The 22993-nt window shown below is 39.2% G+C and overlaps 2 protein-coding genes across 4 annotated transcripts; both read right to left on the bottom strand.

Moving 5' to 3' along the window:
• Window positions 1-13616: 13616 nt before the first annotated feature.
• Window positions 13617-15082, bottom strand: LOC148019136 (uncharacterized). The gene has a single exon (XM_087701455.1). It carries the CDS (start codon window positions 15073-15075, stop codon window positions 14170-14172), a length of 906 nt encoding a protein of 301 aa, XP_087557581.1. The 5' UTR covers window positions 15076-15082; the 3' UTR covers window positions 13617-14169.
• A 3768-nt stretch (window positions 15083-18850) lies between these two features.
• Window positions 18851-22523, bottom strand: LOC148019135 (uncharacterized). 3 transcript variants are annotated; one of them, XM_087660661.1, is made up of 9 exons: window positions 22244-22523; window positions 21986-22130; window positions 21781-21900; window positions 21430-21682; window positions 21234-21317; window positions 19822-21093; window positions 19516-19717; window positions 19257-19347; window positions 18851-19147 (listed from the first exon to the last, which is right to left on the bottom strand). In XM_087660661.1, exons 2-9 carry the CDS (start codon window positions 22024-22026, stop codon window positions 19078-19080), a joined length of 2133 nt encoding a protein of 710 aa, XP_087516787.1. In that variant the 5' UTR covers window positions 22027-22130; window positions 22244-22523; the 3' UTR covers window positions 18851-19077. The 3 variants fall into 3 exon arrangements, with proteins under 3 accessions (XP_087516787.1, XP_087516788.1, XP_087516786.1); XM_087660662.1 differs by having other exon boundaries at window positions 21986-22127; XM_087660660.1 differs by having other exon boundaries at window positions 21986-22523.
• Window positions 22524-22993: the final 470 nt, after the last annotated feature.

Here is a 22993-nt window from a genome sequence, read left to right as displayed (position 1 = left end):
TAATGTATGAATATATTGTTAATGTTAAAATCATATTCTTATTTATAATCACAATAATAATAATCAGCATGAGTATATTGGCAATATTAATACATATATTAACATGTATTCTTGTCAAAAACAATATATTAGTATAGTAGTATTAAGTATATGTTCAATACCTTATTTTACTAGTTATATCTATAATTACTATTACTATGTGAATAACATATTTTTTATTAATAAGTAAGATTAGTATATGTAAAATGTGAATTCAATTTAGTAATTTTAAAAATGTATGTGAATTATTAATTTAATTTAATACATCAATAAATCAATGTATGATTATCTATTTCCTATACTAATGTATAAATTGTAATTATATTTTATATTTGTGATATTATTTTGTTGCAATTCATTATATTGATATACTATATAAACAATAGTTGTCCTAAAGGCATAAATACGATTGCTCCAAGATATACTATGTATCAACGCATGCGTTTGTTCAAGACAAAATTTCACCAATACATACATAGATACATACATACATACATATGTGTGTGCTCCATGTTGATTCCTCAAGTTTCCTTAGTGTCAAATGCCTTCATAATGGCTCTAAGACTTCTTGAATGAGACTACTAGAGCCATTTTGGAATCTATGGCACATTAATAGTTGTTTAATCAATAATATATTTGGCTAACATTGACTTATCAATATGTTAATAATAATCGTACCAATAATGTTAATAATATTATTAATAATACTAATGTTATTGTCAATATGTTTATGCTACATCAACAAATATGCAATCAATATATATATTTTTTGAATTTTTAATTATTATGTATATTTGGCTAATATTGAACTATTAATATGTTAACAATAATACATTGATATATTATTGGTAATAGTTATAGTAATACATAATAGACATATTGTAATGACCTTAAGATATATCTATAGTTCTAAATAGTAGCATTAAAAAAATATTTAATTTGACTTGGAGTGATATGTATGAGGATGGACACAAAAGCACTGCATGGAGATGCATGTGATTGCTTATTTATGATTTACATGTCAAATGTAGAGAAAAAGTACATTGTTCATGCATCCATCTTTTCTTTGATCTCAAAATTGTGGATATCAATAGTGTGCCTAAAGAAATCGTCAGTCGAGTGGCACAAGCTTGGATGCTTGCTATGAACATGTAAGCACTGTCGAAAACCTTTATTTTATCCTTGTAAGCTTGATGCAACAAATCAAAAACTAGTGAAGTGAGTCTTTTAAGTATGTCATAGAGGAAATTAGAGAGTTCAAATGAGGAAACATATAAAATTAAAATTTCAATGATGTATCCTATATGAATATATTAACATTATATGTTTTGATCCATAATGTTCATTCACTAATAACTTTATCAAGTTATTAATATAAATAATATGCATCACTATTACATAATAGCAAGACAGTATTAAGATATAAATATATTGTAAATATTAATAACAAATTGATATTGATAACCATGATAATAATTAACATGAATGTATTGATGATTTCACACACACACACACACACACACACACACACACACACTTGTCAAAAATAATATATTAGTACAATAGTATTATATATACATTGTAAAATGGTACTTTACTAGTTATATACATAATTACTATTATTATGTTGATAATATGTTCTCTTATTAATAATTATAATTAATATATACAAAATGTTAATATCAATTTAGTAACTTTTTTAAATTCATAAATTATTAATTATGTGAATGAGTCAATGTATAATAATCAATTTACTATACTAATATATAAATATTATTTAAATTGAATATTTTTTATATTAATATGTTATAATTTATTATAGTATTCTATTATATTAACAGAAGTATGTTGTTCAAAAGGCCTAAATATGATTGCAGCAAGTATAGTACTATGTATCCATGCATTATTACTTCAATATAAAATTTCACCATTATTTATCTATAGATGTACATAGATACACATATATACATGTATATATGTGTATGTGTGTGTGATACATGTTGATTCCTTCATTTTTCTAAGTGTCCAATGGCTTCATTTGAATTCTAAAGATTAGGAGATTTGAAGAAGATGATGCTATGAAAAATGCATAATGGTATAAGACTTTTTGAATGAGTCTACCTGGGCCATTTTAAAAAGCATATAATCAAGATGTTATACAAACAAGCGCATGAGTTTCATATCACTCGTACAATGTATGTGCATTTGTGTGATAAGTAGGAAAACCTTTGACCATGTAGCAATTTATTTACAAAAGGTTGGGGTATTAGGGAGGGTGTTGAGTACCTTATTTCAAGGCATGTAAAGGTCTTCTATTGTTTTGATTTAGTGTATATGGGGAGAAGCACCCACATAGTATGATATTGTATCCTTTGAGACCACTTAACTTTTTCATTCATAAATGCAAAAGATTGGTGAGAGATAAAACTATGGGATCAAAAAGACATTAAGGATCTTTTGGAGAAATAAGAAAAATTTTAAGTGCCTTTTAGCAAGGGATTTATACCAAGATAATTTCTTTTGCCTTATATTGATGCTTCATGTCCATAGGAAGGTATACTTATACATGAGGTTATTGTATCCTTTGCTAGAACCATGTCAAAGGAGGAGTTGTTGCTTGTAATGAAGAAGATCTAGGAGAGAGAAAGAAAAGGAAGAAGACTATAAAGAGGAGAGAGAAAGAGAAGAAGAGAGGGAAAGACCAATAGAGGGAGAAATACAGAAGATGAGAGAGAAGGAGAGGGGAAGCCTTGAAAGCTACAAGGAAGGTAAAGAGAGACTTGATTATTGATAAATCCCCTAATTAAGTCTCTCAACACCTTAAATACCCCATCACCATAACCATGTATTCCCATACTAACCCCGTGTGTCCTACCCATCTATCCCACTCTTTTACATTACATCCCGACCCCTAAGGTTTTTGCCCTCAAAAATAAAAAGAAAACTTATTGGTGTGGCTCACAGTGGGGTTGTAGAGTACTACTCTATTCAACATTACAAGAGTAATTTATGTATAGGAAAGCTCAAAGTTATATGGAATTAGGGAGTATATATGTATATGAAATATGTACAACATGTACAAATTGACAATCTATGAGTTTGGCCACCAATTCTTGATAGTTATGGTCTAACACAACATGTTATCTAAAACAAGTCTACTTGAGAAACTAATAGAGTTCTATGGGCAACTCTAATTGAGACATATGATATGTCAAAAAAAAAGTTCATGAAATGTAATTTCAACCCATACAGGTTTCACATGACTATCATTAGGGTAGGGTAAAAACTGTTCTAAAATAGAGTGCTATCTGCAGGTCAACTAGACTAAAATGAGCTACTCTTCAGCCAAAATTGCATCTTTTAGGTGGGCTCCTCTACGATTGTTGTTGGCCTTCAAAAGGCTTCTTCTAGGGGTAAATCTTGCTATTTAATCAAATACTCATGGATGAATCAAGTCCTCAATTTCTTTTTGCTTTATCCAATGATTGCCTCAAGAATGTATTGTATGATGGCCTCTTTATCTATGGGTAGCAGCTCCTCCACATAGTCTTTAGAAGTCCCAAGAAGAGGTTTCAACTAACTCATGTAAAAAATACTATGTATCTTAGTGGAGGGAGGGAGTTGGAAATGATAGCCAAGTGGCCCACTCTCTTAACTATCTTGTAAGGCCCATAATAGCAATGCGCCAACTTGTTGCTAGATCCATCCTTTAATGTGGAGTATTGGGAATTGGATACCTTCAAGAGAACCAATCACCTTCTTGAAATTCAAGGGAGTGCCTTTTTTCATCAGCATAGAACTTCACGAGTTCCTAGGCCTTCTTGAGATTCAGCTTACATTGCTAAAGTAGGGCTTGCATGCGGTGCAATTCTTCTCTTCCATGCATGTTTAACTTCTCACTGAATATGATCATAGAAAGAGGCACCTTGTATCCATTTATGGCCTCAAAGGCGAGACTCCAATGAGTGGAGTTATTATGTGCAAACTCAACCAAATGGAGCCATGAATCCCATACATATTGTATGTCATGGCAAAAATGTCTTAAGTATGTCTCAAGCCACTTGTTTACCCTCTTAGTTTGGCCATCCCTCTGGGGGTTATATACTATAGATGAAGCTAATTTTGTCCTCATGGAGCTAAAATGGCTCATGATTTTGGCATCTATGTCATCCACAATGATCTATAGAACCCCATGCAAGTTAAAGACATACTCCATAAACTAATTGGCTACTTGAGATGTGGTATATTGTGTATTAGTGGGGATAAAGTGGGCTTCTTTGGTGAGTCAATCCACTATCAGATAAATTCTATTCCAATGCTTCTTGGTCACAGGCAAGCCAATGATGAAATCCATCATAATATGTGACCATTTTCTTTGAAGGGGATAGGCAATGGAAACAATAAATCCCATGGCTTGAGAGTCTTGTCCTTGTTTTGATGACATGGCATGCATTTAGAGACAAAGTTCTTATCGTTCTTTCATAGGCCTTTCCAATGGAAACTCTTTGTAATTCATATGTCTTAAAGATGCCCAAACGACAAGCAATATGCAAAGAATGAATCTCTTCCATTATCTTCTATTTAAAAGGAGAGGTATGAGGGATTACAATCTTGCCATGTGACCAAATGAGTCCAATTTTGAGTTGATACTAGGAGCTCTCTTCCATGATATCTTGCCATAATTTCTAAAAGGTAGGGCTGAAGTCATCACTAAGCTAGTGGGCCTCTTGAAGCTCCTCTATCTAATCACTCTAAAGCTCAGAAATAGATGATACTTTGCATACCTACATATGAGAGAGGGAATCAACCACCACAACATTATTCTTTCCTCTAGTATGAGTGATCTCAAAATCATAATTCTGTAAGGTTGCCACTCACCTCTACTTGGGAGTCAAGTTTGGTTGTAATAGAAAAATGTACACAAGCACTTGGTGATCACTTTTCACTCTAAACCTATTGGCCATAGAGATAATGATGTCACTTCTTGATAGCATGAAGGACAGCCAACATTTCTTAGTTATAGACATGCGTTTTCCTCTCTCTTCTATCCAATTTGTGACTCTCAAATGCAATGAAACCATGTTCTTGCAACAAGATAGCGCATATACCCCTTCCACTAGCATCACATTGGACAGTGAATTCTTTAGAGAAGTCTAGGCTAACAAGTGTGGGGGTTGAAGTAAGAAATTCCTTCAATCAGTTAAAGCTGCGATCAGCTAGAGCATCCCAAAAGGCCTTGTTTTTCAATCTATTAGTTAAAGGTGTTATGATTGTTGCATAATGGTGAATAAATCTCCAATAGATTGAAGAAAGACCAATAAACCCTAGTAAAAGAGTGGTATTAGTTAGTGTGGGGCAACTCCTGTCACATTGCACATTTTTGGCATCAGCCTATTTGCCATGCTCACTCATAATATGGCCCAAGTACACCACCTCAATCTGCATGAATATACATTTTCTCTCCTTTGCAAAATTTTTATGCTCCCTTAATATGTTAAAGACCCTCATGATGTGCAATAAGTACTCTCTCAATGATCTGTTGTAATGAGAATGTCATCAAAGAATGCAAGCACAAACTGAAAAATAAAGGAGTGTAAGATCTTATTCATGAGGCTTTGAAAAGTAGCAAGGGCATTTGTCAACATGAACAACATTACAAGGAAATTATAAAGCTCTTGATTTGTGTGAAATGTAGTTTTAATCTTATCATTTGCTCTCATGTAAATCTAATGATGGTTAGATCTCATATCAATGTTTGTGAAATGCTTTGCCCCCTTTAGCTCATCAAGCAAGTCATCAATCCTAGATATGGGCTATTGATTCTTAACTGTGATTTTGTTTAAGTCCCTATAGTCAATACACATCTTGAATGATCCATCTTTGTTCTTGACTAGCAAGACTAGGGATGCATAAGGAGAATAACCCGGCTCAATGAATCCCATCTCAACCAACTCCTTGACTTGCTTTGCAACTTCTTCACTTTCACACTTTGGAAGCCTACAAGGTTGCTTATTCATCACTGGCTTTGAATGGGGCTCCAAGTCAATGGGATGATCCACCTATCTCTTAGGTGGGAGAACTACAAGCATTTGGAATAAATCCTTGTACTCATCCAAGAGATCTTTCAATGCTGGAATTCTTAGCTAAAATTGTCGACTGATCTATAATTTCTTTGTTCAAATGCAATACAATTATTTGTGGCTATTCCCTTTTGAGTTGCTTGGTTGTAATAAGTTAAAATTCTGCATTATCCCAAATTCCCTCTAAGGGTTGTCCATACATAACAAACTCCATGTAAAGCTAAGAGAAATCCATGGAAATTTTTCCCAAGTGTTTCAGGCAATCACATCTTAGAACAACGTCAATGAGACCCATATTAAGTACAATCAAGTCCACAAATGACACATAATCTTCAGCAAGCATAAAGGTACTCTAGAGAATATTTGAGTGTTGATTTCCTCATCACCATTTGCCACTTGCACTCGTACAGGCTATGGTAATTCATTGGGAAGGCTAATGTGATTCAATGGTGGTAAAGCATCTTAGATGATTCATGGCTTATTTATTCACAAAAACATGAGTGCTACCACTATCGACAAGAATAAAAACATGTTTTTCATTTATGCTCCATTATATTTGCAGCGTGCTTGGACTCCTAGAGCCATCCATGCATCCATAGAGATAGAGCATATGGAAGTGGCAGTATATGGGGGGTATGGTAAAGGCATTTCCATGGGTCATGAGGCAAGTATCCACCTGATTCAAAGAGAAAGTCATTTAAGGTATTGTAGAATTGTTCTTGACCCATATCCTCATCATAGTCCTCATGACTAGCATGTACTATAGCATTCAAATCCTCATCTTCCTCATCCACATCTTCCTAGACATATATACATTTGAGCTTAGCCCTCCAATAAGCACATCTTGAAGGATGATCCGTGGTGTGCTTTTCCCCACATTGAAAGCATAAGCCTTTTTCTTTGTGCTATCCAAAAAGATCCACTGAGATGAATTTTCAGCCTCCTTGATTACTTAGATTGAAGCATTCTTTGGCCTATTTTTAGCATGTTTTATGTTGTTTGCTACCCTAAAACTTGGATGCTATTTTGAGGCATTAAATGGTGGGTAAGTGTGTATTTTAGGGCTTGTTACTTCTCTCAAAGGACCTCCTTGAGGGCTTTGTCGAGCTAATGCTCTTCGCTGTATTTATGGGCATACCTTTCAGCCAATTCTATCGTAACATCGTTGATTATTATATCATCTTTCTAAGAATGGAATGGAAGTGTTTTCTTATATAGCTTGCTTACTATTTTTTTGTACTTTTACTTATGTGAGCATCATATATATGATAAATATGGTCATTCAATTGATAAGGAACTTTAATAGAAAAATGAGTACATGGTGATATATGTGAGCCTATGCTTGCAATGTCTTTACTAGGGAGAACATCCTTTTTTATTACATTTATTGATGATGCGACTAGGAAAGTGTAGGCTTTTTCTATATCTAGGAAAAAAGATGCATTGTCTTACTTCCAAAAAATTTTGCATTTGTAGCAATCTGGAACTAAAGTATCCTAGGAATCATAATGGAGAGTGTATGTCTCTTACATATTAAAAGTTTCTATGAAGCACATGGCACCAAGAAGGAGCTCACCACACCTAGTATTCCTATACAAAATGTTATGTAGAATGCACAAATAGGACCCTTGATGAAAGGGGCTAAGTATGCTTTCAAATGCTCATCTTACTCAAGGTTTTTGGATTGAAGCTATGATGATAGCATGTCATATACTACACATTAGACAATGGCATTCCTAAGGAGGCTTGGACATGAAGAAGGCTTCATATGATTATTTAAGAGTGCTTGGTTGTGAAGTGTATGTACATGTACCAGAAAAGAAGCATAGTAAGTTGGAGCCAAAGTCAAGAAAATGCATCATTATAAGCTATGGACAAAGTGGTGAAATGGGTTAGCACCTTTGGGATCCAAAAGCTAGGAACATCATACATAGTAATTATGTGATTTTCAATGAGAAAGATATGCATACATAGCTCCTTAAGGAAGTGGAAACAAGAAAAGTTACTTTCTACAATGCATTACTACTTGTTATATTTCCACAAAGAGCAAAGGCCAATGCACAAATTGTGCAAAGAGAGGGCTCAAGTGGTGCTTCTACTTGTAAGCAAGAAGTGAAAAAATCAATGTTGAGGAGCTTATTCAGAGCCCAATGGTGTCTCATGAAGAAAGAGTGGAGCCCGAAATTCTCACTCAAAGTTAGCCCATTATGTTACAGAGGTCTACTCGTGCCTCCCATCCCCCTAAGATTTTAGCTTTGAGTTCACTATGTGATTAAAAAAATTTGCAAGGAGCCATATTGCTACAAAGAGACCATGACTAGTAATAAGTAGCTCAAGTGGAAGCTACTTATGTAGTCAAAAATCTATTCTATCATGAAGAATTAGACTTGGGATTTAGTTCTTCTATGAGAGGGCAAGAATGCTTTGCCATGTAAGTGAGTTTTCAAATTTAAGGTTAGAATTGAAAATGCTAAGCCAAAGTACAAGGCAGATTTGGTAGCCAAATGCTTCAAGTAAGAGAAACGTATGAATTTTGATGAGGTCCTTTAACCTAGGGTGGAAATGACTACTCTTCACACTATGTTTACCTTAGTGGCTAAGGAAGATATGGAGCTTATGCCATTGGATCTAAAGATGTCATTCTTATATGTAAAAGAACATCTTGTCTACAAGCTAAAGAAGAGTATTTATGGCTCAAAGAAAGCCCCATAGGAATGGTATAATAAGTTTGATACCTTTATCTAGTTTCATGGCTTTAAAAGATGTGAGACATATTACTACTTATACACTAGAAAAGCTAAGGATGGTAGCTTGATAGTGATAGTCCTATATGTGGATGATATGCTAATTGTTGTTGGGGCAAACAAGTGTGAGATTGATGGCCTAAATAAAGGGTGAATGGAAACCTTTAAGATGAAGAATCTGGGGCATTCCAATCACATCCTTGGTATTCATACAATCAAAGATAGAAGAAAGAGATTGCTCCATTTCCAAAATGATTATATAAGCACAATGTTCCAACATCTTAATAGGGAGGTGTGGAAGGCAATAACTACTCCATTACTTCCACATATGAAACTTAGTACTAATTATTGTTCCAAATCTGATTTGGAAAAAACTAAAATGGCCAAGCTTTCTTATGCATCATGCATGGATACTCTCTTGTGTGCCATAATTGCTAGTCGCTTCCAAACATTGCATTTATAGTTGTGAGTAGATACATATCAAATCATGGCAAGAAACATTAGGAAGCAATGAAAGTCATCTCTAAGTTACTTAAGTGGTACGAGGGATATGTGCATATACTTTGGGAGAAAGTACTGTGGTGTACTTGGGTACATAGATGCAAACTATGTAGGGAATGTTGACACTAGAAAGTCTACCACATAGATGTCATTACCTTGTATTGTGTGCAATCTCATGGAGGTCTCATCTGTAAAAATGTATGCTAATACTAAGATAGAGTCTATAGCAACCACAAAGGCATGCAAAGAAGCTATGTATTTTACTTATCTAGAGGAATATTCGAGCATTGGAGAAGACATGCCATTGTTGCATGATGATAGCCAAAGTGCCATTATGTTGCAAAGAATTTGTGTTTCATACAAAGACTAAGCACATAGAAGTGAACTTTCACTTTGAGAACAAGTGTGTTGGGGCTAGTCAAAGTGGATATGAATGAAAACCTTATAGACTTTCTCATCACTAATATTTTTCCCTCCAAAATGTTTGGATATTGTCAAGAGTTGATGAAAATTGGGTGAGGATACATCACATATTCTTTTGCTATTCTATCTCCCTTAAAGGTACATTTTCCTTTAAGTGGAAGGTTGTTGGGTTAAAGGTTAATAGCTACTCATGTCAGTCTCACTAAGTGGAAGACTATTGGGGGTAAAGGCTAATGTGGCTAGTTGCTTTATCTCACTCACTAACCCTAACTATACATGTGTATACTTATTCTTTATGTATTAGTGAGTGATAAGGCAATAAAGTGATGCTCATTAGAGATATGTTGAGGCACCACATTCTCTCTCTCTCTCTCTCTCTCTCTCTCTCTCTCTCTCTCTCTCTCTCTCTCTCTCTCTCTCTCTCTCTCTCTCTCTCTCTCTCTCTCTCTCTCTCTCTCTCTCTCTCTCTCTCTCTCTCTCTCTCTCTCTCTCTCTCTCTCTCTCTCTCTCTCTCTCTCTCTCTCTCTCTCTCTCTCACTCTCAATATAACATGTAAACTAGAAAGGTAGCATTACACTTGTGTGGGGGGTAGGGGCAAGTGTGTCTGTGTGTGTGTGTGCTTGTGAGCTAAGGTCATAACTTTCTTCTAAGGATGTGGCAAAAGTCATATGGTCTTAGATTTTTGACTAGACCAAAAGGATTGTTTACAAATTATCAACATAGCATCGCATCATACACCCTATTTTCTTCTTCTTCTATATGGTCTAGATCTTTGATTGGATCAATATAACATGTAAACTAGAAAGGTAGCATTACACTTGTGTGGGGGGTGGGGGCAAATGTGTCTATGTGTGTGTGTGCTTGTGAGCTAAGGTCATAACTTTCTTCTGAGGATGTGGCAAAAGTCATATGGTCTTAGATCTTTGACTAGACCAAAAGGACTGTAAACAAATTATCAACATAGCATCGCATCATACACCCTATTTTCTTCTTCTTCTATATGTAGGTCATAGACAATGCATTTGTATGTGTTCAATGGAAACATACAAACCAAAAAGGCAACAATACACACCCCTATCTTATATAGGGGAGTTGCACACACACAACTCTGTGTGTGTGTGTGTGTGGGGGGGGGGGGGGGGGGGGGGGGGGGGGGGAGGGGGGGGCAAGGTGTCACACTTGATAAATTTTTGTGCTATATTGAGGTCACATGTGGATGCATTACCAAAACCCTTTGTATTGGATGGCTTCATGGTTTCGGGTCTCTCTCTCTCTCTCTCTCTCTCTCTCTCTCTCTCTCTCTCTCTCTCTCTCTCTCTCTCTCTCTCTCTCTCTCTCTCTCTCTCTCTCTCTCTCTCTCTCTCTCTCTCTCTCTCTCTCTCTCTCTCTCTCTCTCTCTCTCTCTCTCTCTCTCTCTCTCTCTCTCTCTCTCTCTCTCTCTCTCTCTCTCTCTCTCTCTCTCTCTCAGAGTAGGCCCAAGGCAAGGATGTATGGGACCATATAGTATACACACAATCTCTAACACTCTCATAATGGCCTTAAGCACAATCACTAGGGATAGCTCATTGACTTGATTGGAAAGCCCCATTTTTTGTTACAAAGATGGTTATTGTAAGGATATGTCCATGTGCAAGGGCATTCACCTATCCACCCACCCATTTCACTTTGTCTACACACAATCAACATGAAATTTTGCCAACATGTACAAGGCATTGTTGGAATGACAAAAGGAGCTACCTTCCAAGACAATGCAAAGGATGATTTAAAGTGTCTAAATAATTTTAATTCAATTATGTTGCCATGTGTACACTTGTTTTGTGGAGGCTCATTTTGTTGAATGTTGGAACAGCATGCAACACCCTCTTCACCATAGCAAGTGACAAAAATACCTACCATCATTATAATGTTTTTAAATTATTATAAAGAGAGAATTATGTGACATCTCACAGTCTCCCTTGGGAGTGTTTTTTAAGAGTTGTCATGAATCTTTAACCTTTAATCAATGTACGCATTGTGTCATCATAAATTTGTAATAATTAATCAACATACATTTTGCATTAAAAGAGTGCGATTTGAATTTTTTTAAGATGTGCTTATAAATGAAATGTTCACAAAAGAGTAAGAAAGGGCCCAATGAAAGTTGAAATTGAGGAATTAAGGATGCATTGTTTTGGGATTTTACAAAATTCCAAAGTATGTAAAAGTTGAGTCAATGTTTTTATTTTAATGCAAGTTTGTATTACCAACCTGATGTGTTGTTTGCATGTGCTAGCTAGGGATGGTTTCACGTCTGGTATAAATTTGTTTTGCGTGTGCTAGGAATGGTATCAAGTCTGGTATAAATCTTGACAGTCAAGTGACATAATATTATGTCTCTAGAAGCAAGTAGTTTGGCTGGTCTGGATGGGTACATGAACGCTGCCATGGAACAATAAGGGGAAGATGTTCACAAGCAACTAAAAGAACCAATACGATGATGTTATGAATCTGTTAAAGGAACCAATACTAAAGGACAATGGGCGAAGGAGCTCAAAGGTCAGAATTGTTATACAGTCGAGAAGAATTGACCAGGAAAAATCAGGTATGCATCGCATATCTGTCTGCTTCTTGTGCCCTCAATGAGCAAAGGCTCTCTGCTTGTATTTACATGCTACAATCCTCTTTGCATATGAATATCAGTCTTAAAACAATGGCTGCCAGTGAAATAAGTGGACTTTGTGGCTTGTAATTGGCAATCAATAACTCGAGAGACTGATTAGACTCATTTTGCGTTTGTGATTAGCATGGGGCCTTAGGTTTTTGGATATGTGACTTGAGCTCTGAATAGGGAAATTGCTAACTGCATGAAAATCTAGGGAACCTTGGATGGTTATATAGTTCACGTCTTCAGAGCCTCCTCAATGCTTACAAAACATAATAATGCTTGCAGGGTCTTGGATTAATTGAAGGATCTCTAAGCACAATGCCTACATGTAGCTTGAGGTGTTGGAGGGATGAGAGGGACGCCACTAGCACTAGTTAGGACATGTACAAGATCATGAAGCGAGAAATGGACTCTACTCTTTTCCCCTCAACAATTTATGTTAATCACTTCAAGTTTTTTTTGGGTCCCATCTTTTGATATTTTTAAATGTGGATTACACTTCTTACAAAACATTAAACTTGCATAGAAGATCCTTTGTTGAAGGGGTGTCTTTTTACTTTGAACATACAAAGATGGATGCTTTGTCAAACATATGATAAAGTCATTGCTCTTCAAAAATTGAGGACCTAAAATTTGAAGACTTGTTTGATATACCTCATAGGTTAAATGTTTCAAAAAGGTTGATTTTAAGATAAAAGACCCATAGTAGAGAGTTGGAGATAGTTAGGATATTACCATTAGATATGACAAAAATATAGTTAGCAATAGGTAAGACATTTCTATAATTTAGGAGAACACAATAATGGAGTAGGTTATTTTGGATAAACCAAGCAAAAGAGATCATGGGCAACGCAATAGTGGAGTTTGTTATTTTTGGATAAACCAATCTAAAGAGATGTAGCACAAAGAGGTTTACCAAAGAGGTTTACATCCAAAAGTAAAAGCATTTAGATAAATGTTTCGACAAGGTTGATTTTAAGATAAAAGACCCATAGTAGAACACAATAATGGAGTAGGTTATTTTGGATAAACCAAGCAAAAGAGATCATGGGCAACACAATAGTGGAGTTTGTTATTTTTGGATAAACCAATCTAAAGAGATGTAGCACAAAGAGGTTTACCAAAGAGGTTTACATCCAAAAGTAAAAGCATTTAGATAAATGTTTCGACAAGGTTGATTTTAAGATAAAAGACCCATAGTAGAGTTGGAGATAGTTAGGATATTACCATTAGATATGACAAAAATGTAGTTAGCAATAGGTAAGACATTTCTCTAATATAGGAGAACACAATAATGGAGTTTGTTATTTTGGATAAACCAAGCTAAAGAGATCATGGGCAACCCAATTTTGGATAAACCAATCTAAAGAGATCATGGACATGTAGCTCAAAGAGGTTTACTCCCTAAACTAAAAGCATTTAGATCTTAGAGTTTCATTGTAAGATAGTCACGGCACAAATAAATCCAAGACTTAATTTGATTAGCAAGGTCATGTTCCAAGTTAAAGCCCTAAAACAATCCCATCTTTAGTTTAAGGCATCTTGTTTTGTACCCCTTGGCTAGGGGCTACAAGTAGACCATCAACTATGATAGATGGGTTAAGGCTAAAGTAGGAATAAGAAGCATGAACATTTAAGTGTGGAGCGTGTCGATATCTACAAAAGAACCCAAGCATGTGGGCACCAAGAAGAACATAGTGTACACACGCACCAAAAGATTTTGTCAACTACATGCACATTATAAATTAGTTACTAGGCGCTCCACGCCTAGGCTCGCCCCGGCGCTTCGAGCTGGGGCGGGCACGATTTCTGCTGATGCTGAGGACGATGACCTGAAGCCATGGCGAAATATTGCATGCTTTCTGTTTGTTGACATGGAAGAGGAATCAATGGATTTCGCCCAGCGGACGCATTTGGCAGCCTGTTTCTGGCCGGAAGGGCTTGCAGGCTGAGAGTGCCATGCTCTCTGTGCAAGATCAAAGGTAGCCATAGCCACAGCATCATCACCATCATTATCATCACAATCATCATTCTCTGTTCTTTTGTCCTGCACCGCGACATGTTCCTCCTTCTCTAGTTCTTTGCGAGCAATTGCTTGCACTGGCACCACATGAACTGGCCTCTTGCGAACCTTTGGAGGGGGCAAATAATCCACATGCATGTGCACGGCGTCCATCTTCTTCACATGGTCTACATACAGCTCCGAGCCTGCAGAGGAGGGGCCCTTGAAGCTGCCGAAGGTGAGGGTGAGGGTAACAATGATGCAATTGAGGACAACGAATAGGCAAGGGGGGGTGATCCAGCTCAGGAGCGAGCGCCACACATGCGGGAGTGAGATGAGGACAACCGATTGAGCGAAAGGAAGGAGGGGTGACCCGAGAAGCAGGTAGAGGCCAGTGATGGCAGACATCAAGGAGGCCAGTGTGGTCTTGATGCAGCAGTGATTGACGACTATCATGGCGCTGGAATCGGACTGAGGTCGACTATAGAAGATGAGGCGAAGGATGCGCATGGGCGAGGGAGTAGCCATGGCGGGGGGAGGGTGAGCAAGAGAGAGGAAGTGAAGGAGTGAAGGGATGCGCGAGGCGAAGGCCCGGGTATGGCGACCGTATTGATGTGTGCACTGAGGATGTAGGGGGCGCATAAGGAGCAATGCAGGCGCGTTTTTTTGGGGGGGGGGGGGGGGGGGACAAGTATAGATGTTGTCAAGATTCACTACACTGCACATGATATTTAGTTAAACACATATGATATTGCCTAGGCAAGACCTTAACTAACCAATTTAATGATTTAAGCACTATTGGGTAGTAACTAGAAAGAACTTTATTCAATCTTGGAAGATTGAATGGCTATCCATCTTTATTGTGGATCCTTTCAATAAGTGGTTGTAATATTCAAGACCAACAACCCTAAACACACACCACTTTACCACCTTGCATATATCTTGCGCATTATACAACAACTACAAGTCATTATCAATGCCCTAGGCCAACATTTACTAGCTACTAAATTAATTACATGTTATTTTCAATGCATGCATTAGCATTTACTTCCTTATTTACAATGCCCTACACTAGCATTTGCTTATTACTTCCTTGTCTAAAATAACTAAAAACCCTATAAATGTTGCGAGTAATATCTCAAGAAACTATAAGTCTAAAAAGACATCTTGAAGAGACACATGTCGCATTCCCTTCTATGTCAACAAAAGGCCTCAAGGCTCATTATCTTACCCATGTGGAGAAGTTGAGCATACACAAAGAGATGCATAATTTTTTTCCTGGACAAATATAGGTGCACAATAGAGACATTTTCTTTTGGTGCTACTAATTGTCAATGTGTGAAGTGGCCAAACAATGCAAATAGGAGTAGACCTAAGACCCTCGCGAACGATGTGTGAAGTGGCCAAACAATGCAAATAGGAGTAGATCTATCACGAAAGATCGTAGTAAGGCCAATCCACTGCCTAAGAAATATATTCTTCCCTAAATGAAGAGATATTCATGGTTTTGTCTTATGAACTCCACATGCCAAATAGGAGTAGACCTAAGACCCTCACTAAGGCCAATCCACTGCCTAAGAAATATATTCTTCCCTAAATGAAGAGATATTCATGGTTCTGTCTTGTGAACTCCACATGCCCCTTGCAAGGTTTTAGACCAAAGGCCTTGAAATTGTTCCCCCATGGGTATGAACAATTTCAAGGCCTTTGGTCTAAATGAAGAGATATTCATGGTTCTGTCTTGTGAACTCCACATGCCCCTTGCAAGGTTTTAGACCAAAGGCCTTGAAATTGTTCCCCCATGGGTATGAACTCCACATGCCCCTTGCAAGGTTTTAGACCAAAGGCCTTGGAATTGTTCCCCCATGGGTCTTTGAGGGGGTGTTTTTGGAAAGGTTTTCACATAAACCGAGGACCCTTCAAGATCACATGGAGGGTTCCCGATTTTCCCCCAAAACCACCCAATTTTTTTAACAAATACCCTATTCCTTGGTGTTTTCCCAAAAAACCTTTGCCCATTTTTGGGTAGTCCTCAAAGGTTTTCCCTTTATAGTTCTAATTCAGATGGTTTTCAAAAACCCCTTGTGTGATCTATAGAAACCATTTCCATCGCAAAAACAGTTTCCCCCACAATACCGTGGCAGGAACAGCTCCCTTGTGCCTAATATGTACGAAGCCCTATTCTTAAGGCATTACCGACAACCCCATATTACAAGTATTCAAAATAAGAAGAGTTGGCAAAGAAATCAAGAGCAAATCTACAGCACATTACAAGCATTGCCTTATTTCCAACCTTTGCACATACAAACAATAGGAATCAACCAAGTCCCACAAATCATACCATGTCCTCATATCCTTGCAATGTACCTCAGCTTTCTTTGGAGTGACAGCGTATTAGTGACAGGGTATTGCCTTGCCTGGCGAAGTCGTGCCTTCGATGGGTCCTTCTATGATTGTACAAGTAAAAGAAGCACATTCTCCATGGCTTCGATGGGACACTCATCACCATTCGTAGTGGCAGATTACAAATTGGGAGCAGGACCGTAAGCTACAACAACATGCCTTTTTCAATGGCTTTCAACGACTCTGAAAGGTAGAGATTAAATGCACTTGTACAGTTGACGGCTAGCAAGCCTCAAGCTTATGTCTACGCTTGCTTTCTCACATCGCAAAAACTAGACAGTATGTTGATGGTAAGTAGGAGCTGAATTTGTCAAGTTTTACCAGTCTACATGCATGATATTAAAATGCAAACTGTCTTGTGCAGGATATTGAATGGACTGTGGCTTTCCTAAGTCCAAAGCATGGGTTCTTGTTGCACAGGTTCGTTCTTGTTGTGGTCTATCAATGCTCTTTTATCAGAGAGAGCTAGAAGGCCAACTGCATAGTGCCTTTCCACCATTCTTCAGTGAGATTTTTGCCTTCAAGTTAGTCAGCATTCCATTAGAACTAGTATTTTTGGGATATACATAACAAATAAACAGTTGAGGAACTTGAACCAGGAATTACTGATGATTCTAAGATAGTACCGATGCTGTTCAACTAATTCGGAAGTGAGATAAAGCCTTCAGGCATTAACAGCCAGCATAAAACTTGGTATTCAGTTCAAAAGACTTGGTATAGCATACCATACAACCAGCTTGATTGGCATAACAGCTTGCTTCAAGGCAACTCCATGATGCTGTTCACCTATCCAGCAGTGAGATAAAGCTTTAAGGCATTAACAGCCAGCAAAAGACTTGGTATCTAGCTGTTATTGACAGCCAGCATAATACTTGATATTGCTGAGATTGTGGAGGAATGCCCAAGTCCTGAAATGGCCTGCGATTTTCCTAGAAGTAAAGCATGGATTTTTGTTGCAGAGGTTCCTTCTTGTGGCCTTTCAGAGAATGCAGAGAAAACGAGTCTCTTATCAGAGAGAGTCTATCAATGCTCTTTTATCAGAGAGAGCTAGAAGCAAAGCATGGGTTTTTGTTGCAGAGGTTCCATCTTGTGGCCTTTCAGAGAATGCAGAGAAAACAAATCTCTTATCAGAGAGAGTCTATCAATGCTCTTTTATCTCAGAGAGCTAGAAGCCAACTGCATAGTGCTTTTCCACTATTCCTCAGTGAGATTTTTGACTTCAAGTTAGTCAGCACTACATCAGAACTGGTCTTTTTGACATATACATAACAAATAAACAGTTGAAGAACTTGAACCAGGGATTACTGATGATTCTAAGACAGTACCAATGTAAACCATACAACCAGCAGCCAGCTTGGTATTACAGCTTGCTTCAATTCAAGGGAACTCCATAATGCTGTTCAACTATTCAGCAGTGAGATAACGTTTTAATGCCAGCATAAAAACTTGGTATTTAGCTCAAAAAAGACTTGGTATCCAGCTGTTATTGATAGCAAACATAACGATGTTCAGCCAGCATAATACTCACTACACTGGCTGAAAAATACATTACAACTTTAATGCATTACAGACAGCATAACACAAGTTATTCAGCTGAAAAGATTTGGTATTCAACTATTATGGACTGGCAACATTACAGTATTTAGCCAGAAAAAGAACATAACGACTTTAATGCATTCATAGCCAACATAATAATCCAGTTGAAAAAGTATTGATATTCAGCTGTTTTTAACAGCCATCATTAAAGTAATCAGCCAGCATAATACTTGGTATACCGGCTGAAAAAGAAACATTCCATCTTCAAAACATTAGCAGTCAGTGAAATACTTGTATTTAGTTGAAAAGGAGCATACTGAGTAGTTCCTCTCACTTCATGTTGACTTCCAATGTGGAAAACTCACTTTTGCACAAAAACTAATCTTTGGCAATCATCTCAAGGGAGAATTCCAAGCATACTGAATACATCCACAGACAATAAAGCCCAATAAATGACAAGATTGCATAGTACACTGTATGCATAAAAGAGGCCATTCATTTCCATTGTGTATGAGCTCTTCAAAGGACCTATAACAGCTTTCTGATAGATCAGGACTTATGGAATACAATAAAGCATAGGTGCTCCAAAGCAGTAAGTTCAGACAACATAGCAGCAAGAGACATGACTACAACAATGACACCAAAGCTTAAGTTAGATCGATTTATATAAGTAACTGGTACATGGCCAATCATCAGTATCAGCTATCACTTAACACCATACTTAGCCTCAGTAAGGCTCTTGGACACAGCTCTCATATTCGCATTTTTATTGATCCTGCACATAACGTATTTTACTCAGTTAGAGACATCAGCGTGCTTGCTCTAACCGGACAGAGCCATATGATTGACACCCATCGATCACCTGAGGGGTTAGATCTGCTTACCGGTAGAGTTGCTCCCCTGTGGAAGAGCTGCAAGACGACATCCATTCTGGGGCAAAGTCCACTAAGAGTTGTAGTTGCTCTCTGACTTCTCCTGTTCGCAGACAGGAGGTAGAAGAAAATCTAAGTGGCGATGTTTACAGAACACTCAAATCTGCCATGTCTAATAACATCTATGTCAACATGTTTATCACAGCAGGCGTGGTATCTATACATCTGAACATTCATGTCAGCTATCATAAATCTTAACGTTAGGCCTTACCCTGATCTGTTATGTCAGGATGTGATGCGACAACCATGCGGATCAAATCCTTGCGAGTCAAGACTGTGCGATTCCCCGACTGAAAGATGAGTCTCACCATGTTGAAGAGGTGGGGCAAGCCTGAAATCAACTGTTGCCGTCTCCGGGCTTTCTCCAGACCAGAAGCAGTTTCATAAATGCCTTTCCTCTCCTTGGCTTGCACCTGAAGGGAGCAAAGAGTGGGTCCATCACTATCATTGCCTCCAATTAAGGTCAGTAGTATCAATCAAACGCTGATAGTTATATGTGCAGTGTATAAGCACTTACATCGTCCAAAAGCTCTTGTGGCAGGCACTTAAGTATCTCGGCATCGGATGCAGAGAGCTTCGATGCACTCGTGGACAGGGGATCAACTGTAAGCATGGCCGGCTTACTACTAGGTTCGCTGGGGATGGTAGAAGAGTGCAAGCCTGCATGCTGGGTCTGGTCGCTCTTGCTGGGCACGGCCGAATCGGATTGCAAATCCGAAGACAGAAGAGACAACAGCCTCTTCCTCTTGGGCGTGTGCAGCAGAACCTCCGCTGTTCTTGCTTCATCCGATGAAGCCCCGACGTGTGCAGGGGAGTGAAAGGCAAGCGCTCTGTTGATCAGACTGCTTTGCGGCTTCTTAGGCGTGACGAAGGAGGCACCCTTGGCGGGAGAGGAAGATAATGGACTGCATGGAGGAGAGGCAGAAGCAGGAGGAATAGGTGCGGCCACTATACCAGGTATATAGTCAGACGAAGGATGAGAAGCATCCTGGAGGATTAGCGCAGAGCGCTTGGAAGGAGGAGAACCAAATCGTAAGGACTTGACAGCGGCCTTCCTCCTCACAGCATGGACTGGTGTTGCATCTGGGGCTTCTTGCTTGGAAGCAGGCTCGGACATTGACGAAGGAGCAGCAGAAGGTGTACAAATATCGCGATGAGGAGTGGCGGAAGGAGATGAGCTGCCGCGTGATGATGGAGGAGGTGACAGAAAAGGGTTGGAAAGGACAGAACATGGCGTTCTGGCCGGAGTGGTCTGGCACGCGGTGTTATGTTGCCGTGGCGGAGACATGACCGATGCGACAGCAACCTGTTGCGAGGCTTTCTTCTTATTCTGAGAAGGAAGAGGAGGAGGCAGAGTAGGAGGACAGCGAGGACTCCTGGCCGCTGCTCTGGATATCTCATTGATGCTAGTTTCATTCCCCTCTCTGCCAACAGAGGCAACAGATAGCAACGTCATCTCAGCATTTGCAGCTGTCGCCTCGAAACCAGACAAAATCGAAGGCCTTCTGGGCTTAGAGAAATGGCGCTTGAAATTTGATGGGAGATGGGACGAAGCAGTTGTTGATGATTGTGGTGGTGAAGGGCACTGATGCTGTGTCAATGTGCCTGGAGATCGAGGGAACTTCTTCAGCTGAGAAGAATGAAAGGCAACCGGAGAAAGGGACAAGGGAGCACCCATGTCCTCCGGGTTATTATGTTCCCCGGCATCTTCTTGCTCTGACAGATTGTTGTCCACTTCACATGCTGCTTCATATTGGCACACCGGTGATGTTGCCACAGAGACATGATCCTGCGTGAATTGACAGTCAAAATTTAGATACAACGGCGCTCTCTCTCTCTCTCTCTCTCTCTCTCTCTCTCTCTCTCTCTCTCTCTCTCTCTCTCTCTCTCTCTCTCTCTCTCTCTCTCTCTGCGGACACATTAACGAACCTTCAGCGACTGAGGCATGGCCTCATCCCGTGCAGCGGTCAAGGATCGATCAGGAATCTCTGCTTGTGGCACCTCGCAATCCATCTGCAACATAGTCTCTACTGGATTGTCATTCCTAATATACAGAGCTCTACTGAAAGAGGGCAACATCCCTCGGTTCCGAAACACAGACTCTGGATACTCTTTGTGTACCTACCTTGGGGTTGGCGATGGCAAACTTAATCAGGCGCCTGTGAAATTCGTTGCGCCTGGCCACCATCTCCGTTGTCTTCCGAAGCGACTTGCTCCTGTGAGCCAGCTCCCCACCTTCCATGGGAAAAGGATACAACGTGATGCGCAGGTCCTTGCGGGATGACTGCGTCTCTGCATTCCAGGATATGAGCTCCTCCACGTGGAGAGACTCGGGCAACAAATGCTTCATTTGGGCGAGATGGCTCCTCAGAAACCGCCTGAAAAAGAACGCAGAATGACCAATCAAACAAGATGCATGCCAAGTTGTTTATCTGTTTGTCATCGATGGCAAGCTTCAGTGCCGTCCGTCACATACCTCTGCGTGGAGCTTTCTACGGCAGCAGATATGGCAGAAAATGAGCAAATTTGATGCCGGATGCGGAGGAGGCTAATGGCGGCTTCCATTGCATGATAGAACTCCTCGAGAAGCTGCAATCTGGGGGGACAGAGACCAATGTGAGCTTCATGCGAGACAAAATAAACGCAGAAGTGCTAGACCGAAGGCGTTAGGTAGTGCGTACCGTTCAGGAAGCATATGCTGTGCAGGTGTCTGGGGAGCCATAGTATTGGTTGTTAAGTCTGCTGGGAAGAAGCAATACAAGTATGAAATTTGACAGTCAGGAATCTGCAGGTGTCTTGGAAGGCATATTACTGGTTGTTTGTCTGCTGAAGGAGCAATGGAAGCATAAAATTTGTTAGTCGAGGAAGAGAAAACCAAGGGTAGCCAGAAGAGCGGGAGGCACGACTGATAGGAAGAGAGGCCTGAGCTATAACCCTACCAGGTAGAGAAGTCGCATGATCCTTTGGTGTATTGCTATGAGTGCTGTTGCTGCTACTGCATATTGCGCGCGAAAATGCTTATTAACGACCGTTGTTGAAGTCCCGTTGGCGGAATTTTCTCTTTTTCTTTGGCTTTTATTTATTTATTTTATTGGGCCTGCGTGCGCCTTTTTCCCGAGTCCCGCCCTCTCAATTCAGCCCTGCGCCGCAACGAGCGAGACCTGGCGCCTTCCCAGCAGCCCATCCAGCCCGCGAAGCCTCGCTTCATCTGAGAGGCAGTGATTCGCAGCGCTCGCTCTCTCTCTCTCTCTTTTTTCTTCACGAAGAATCGCTCTCTCTCTCTCTCTCATTCATGATGGGAGGCTTCCATGATCCCACTCTATACAAATGTTAACCTATCGGACTACTTATTTGGGGGTTGGACATCAAAGAAGATATAATTTGTTGTTTACTTGCTAAAACGTGAGCTCCCTACCTACTTTGGCTTGGAAAACATCCCTCCTTCAGTTTGTGAAGTGATGAACAAGCGTGTATTTTTTGCATTTGCAATCAATCTAAATAATAATAAGCATATTATTTGTCATGTTATTACAAATTGTCTTTCTTATCTGTAAAGGCTTTGTGCGCATGTCTAAGTCCAATTTCAAAAATTGCATGCCCACACTATTGCTAAGGATGGGACATCTATCAATGGGTGTGTAACCAACCTTAAACTGGTCACTCTCTCTCTCTCTCTCTCTCTCTCTCTC

This window comes from Lygodium microphyllum, chromosome 20 (genome assembly GCF_053477565.2).
Source record: "Lygodium microphyllum isolate KBCC chromosome 20, Lygodium_microphyllum_v1.1.10, whole genome shotgun sequence".
NCBI lineage: Eukaryota > Viridiplantae > Streptophyta > Polypodiopsida > Schizaeales > Lygodiaceae > Lygodium > Lygodium microphyllum.
The sequence above is the reverse complement of the archived record's forward strand: the minus strand, read 5'-3'. Positions and strand labels throughout refer to the sequence as shown.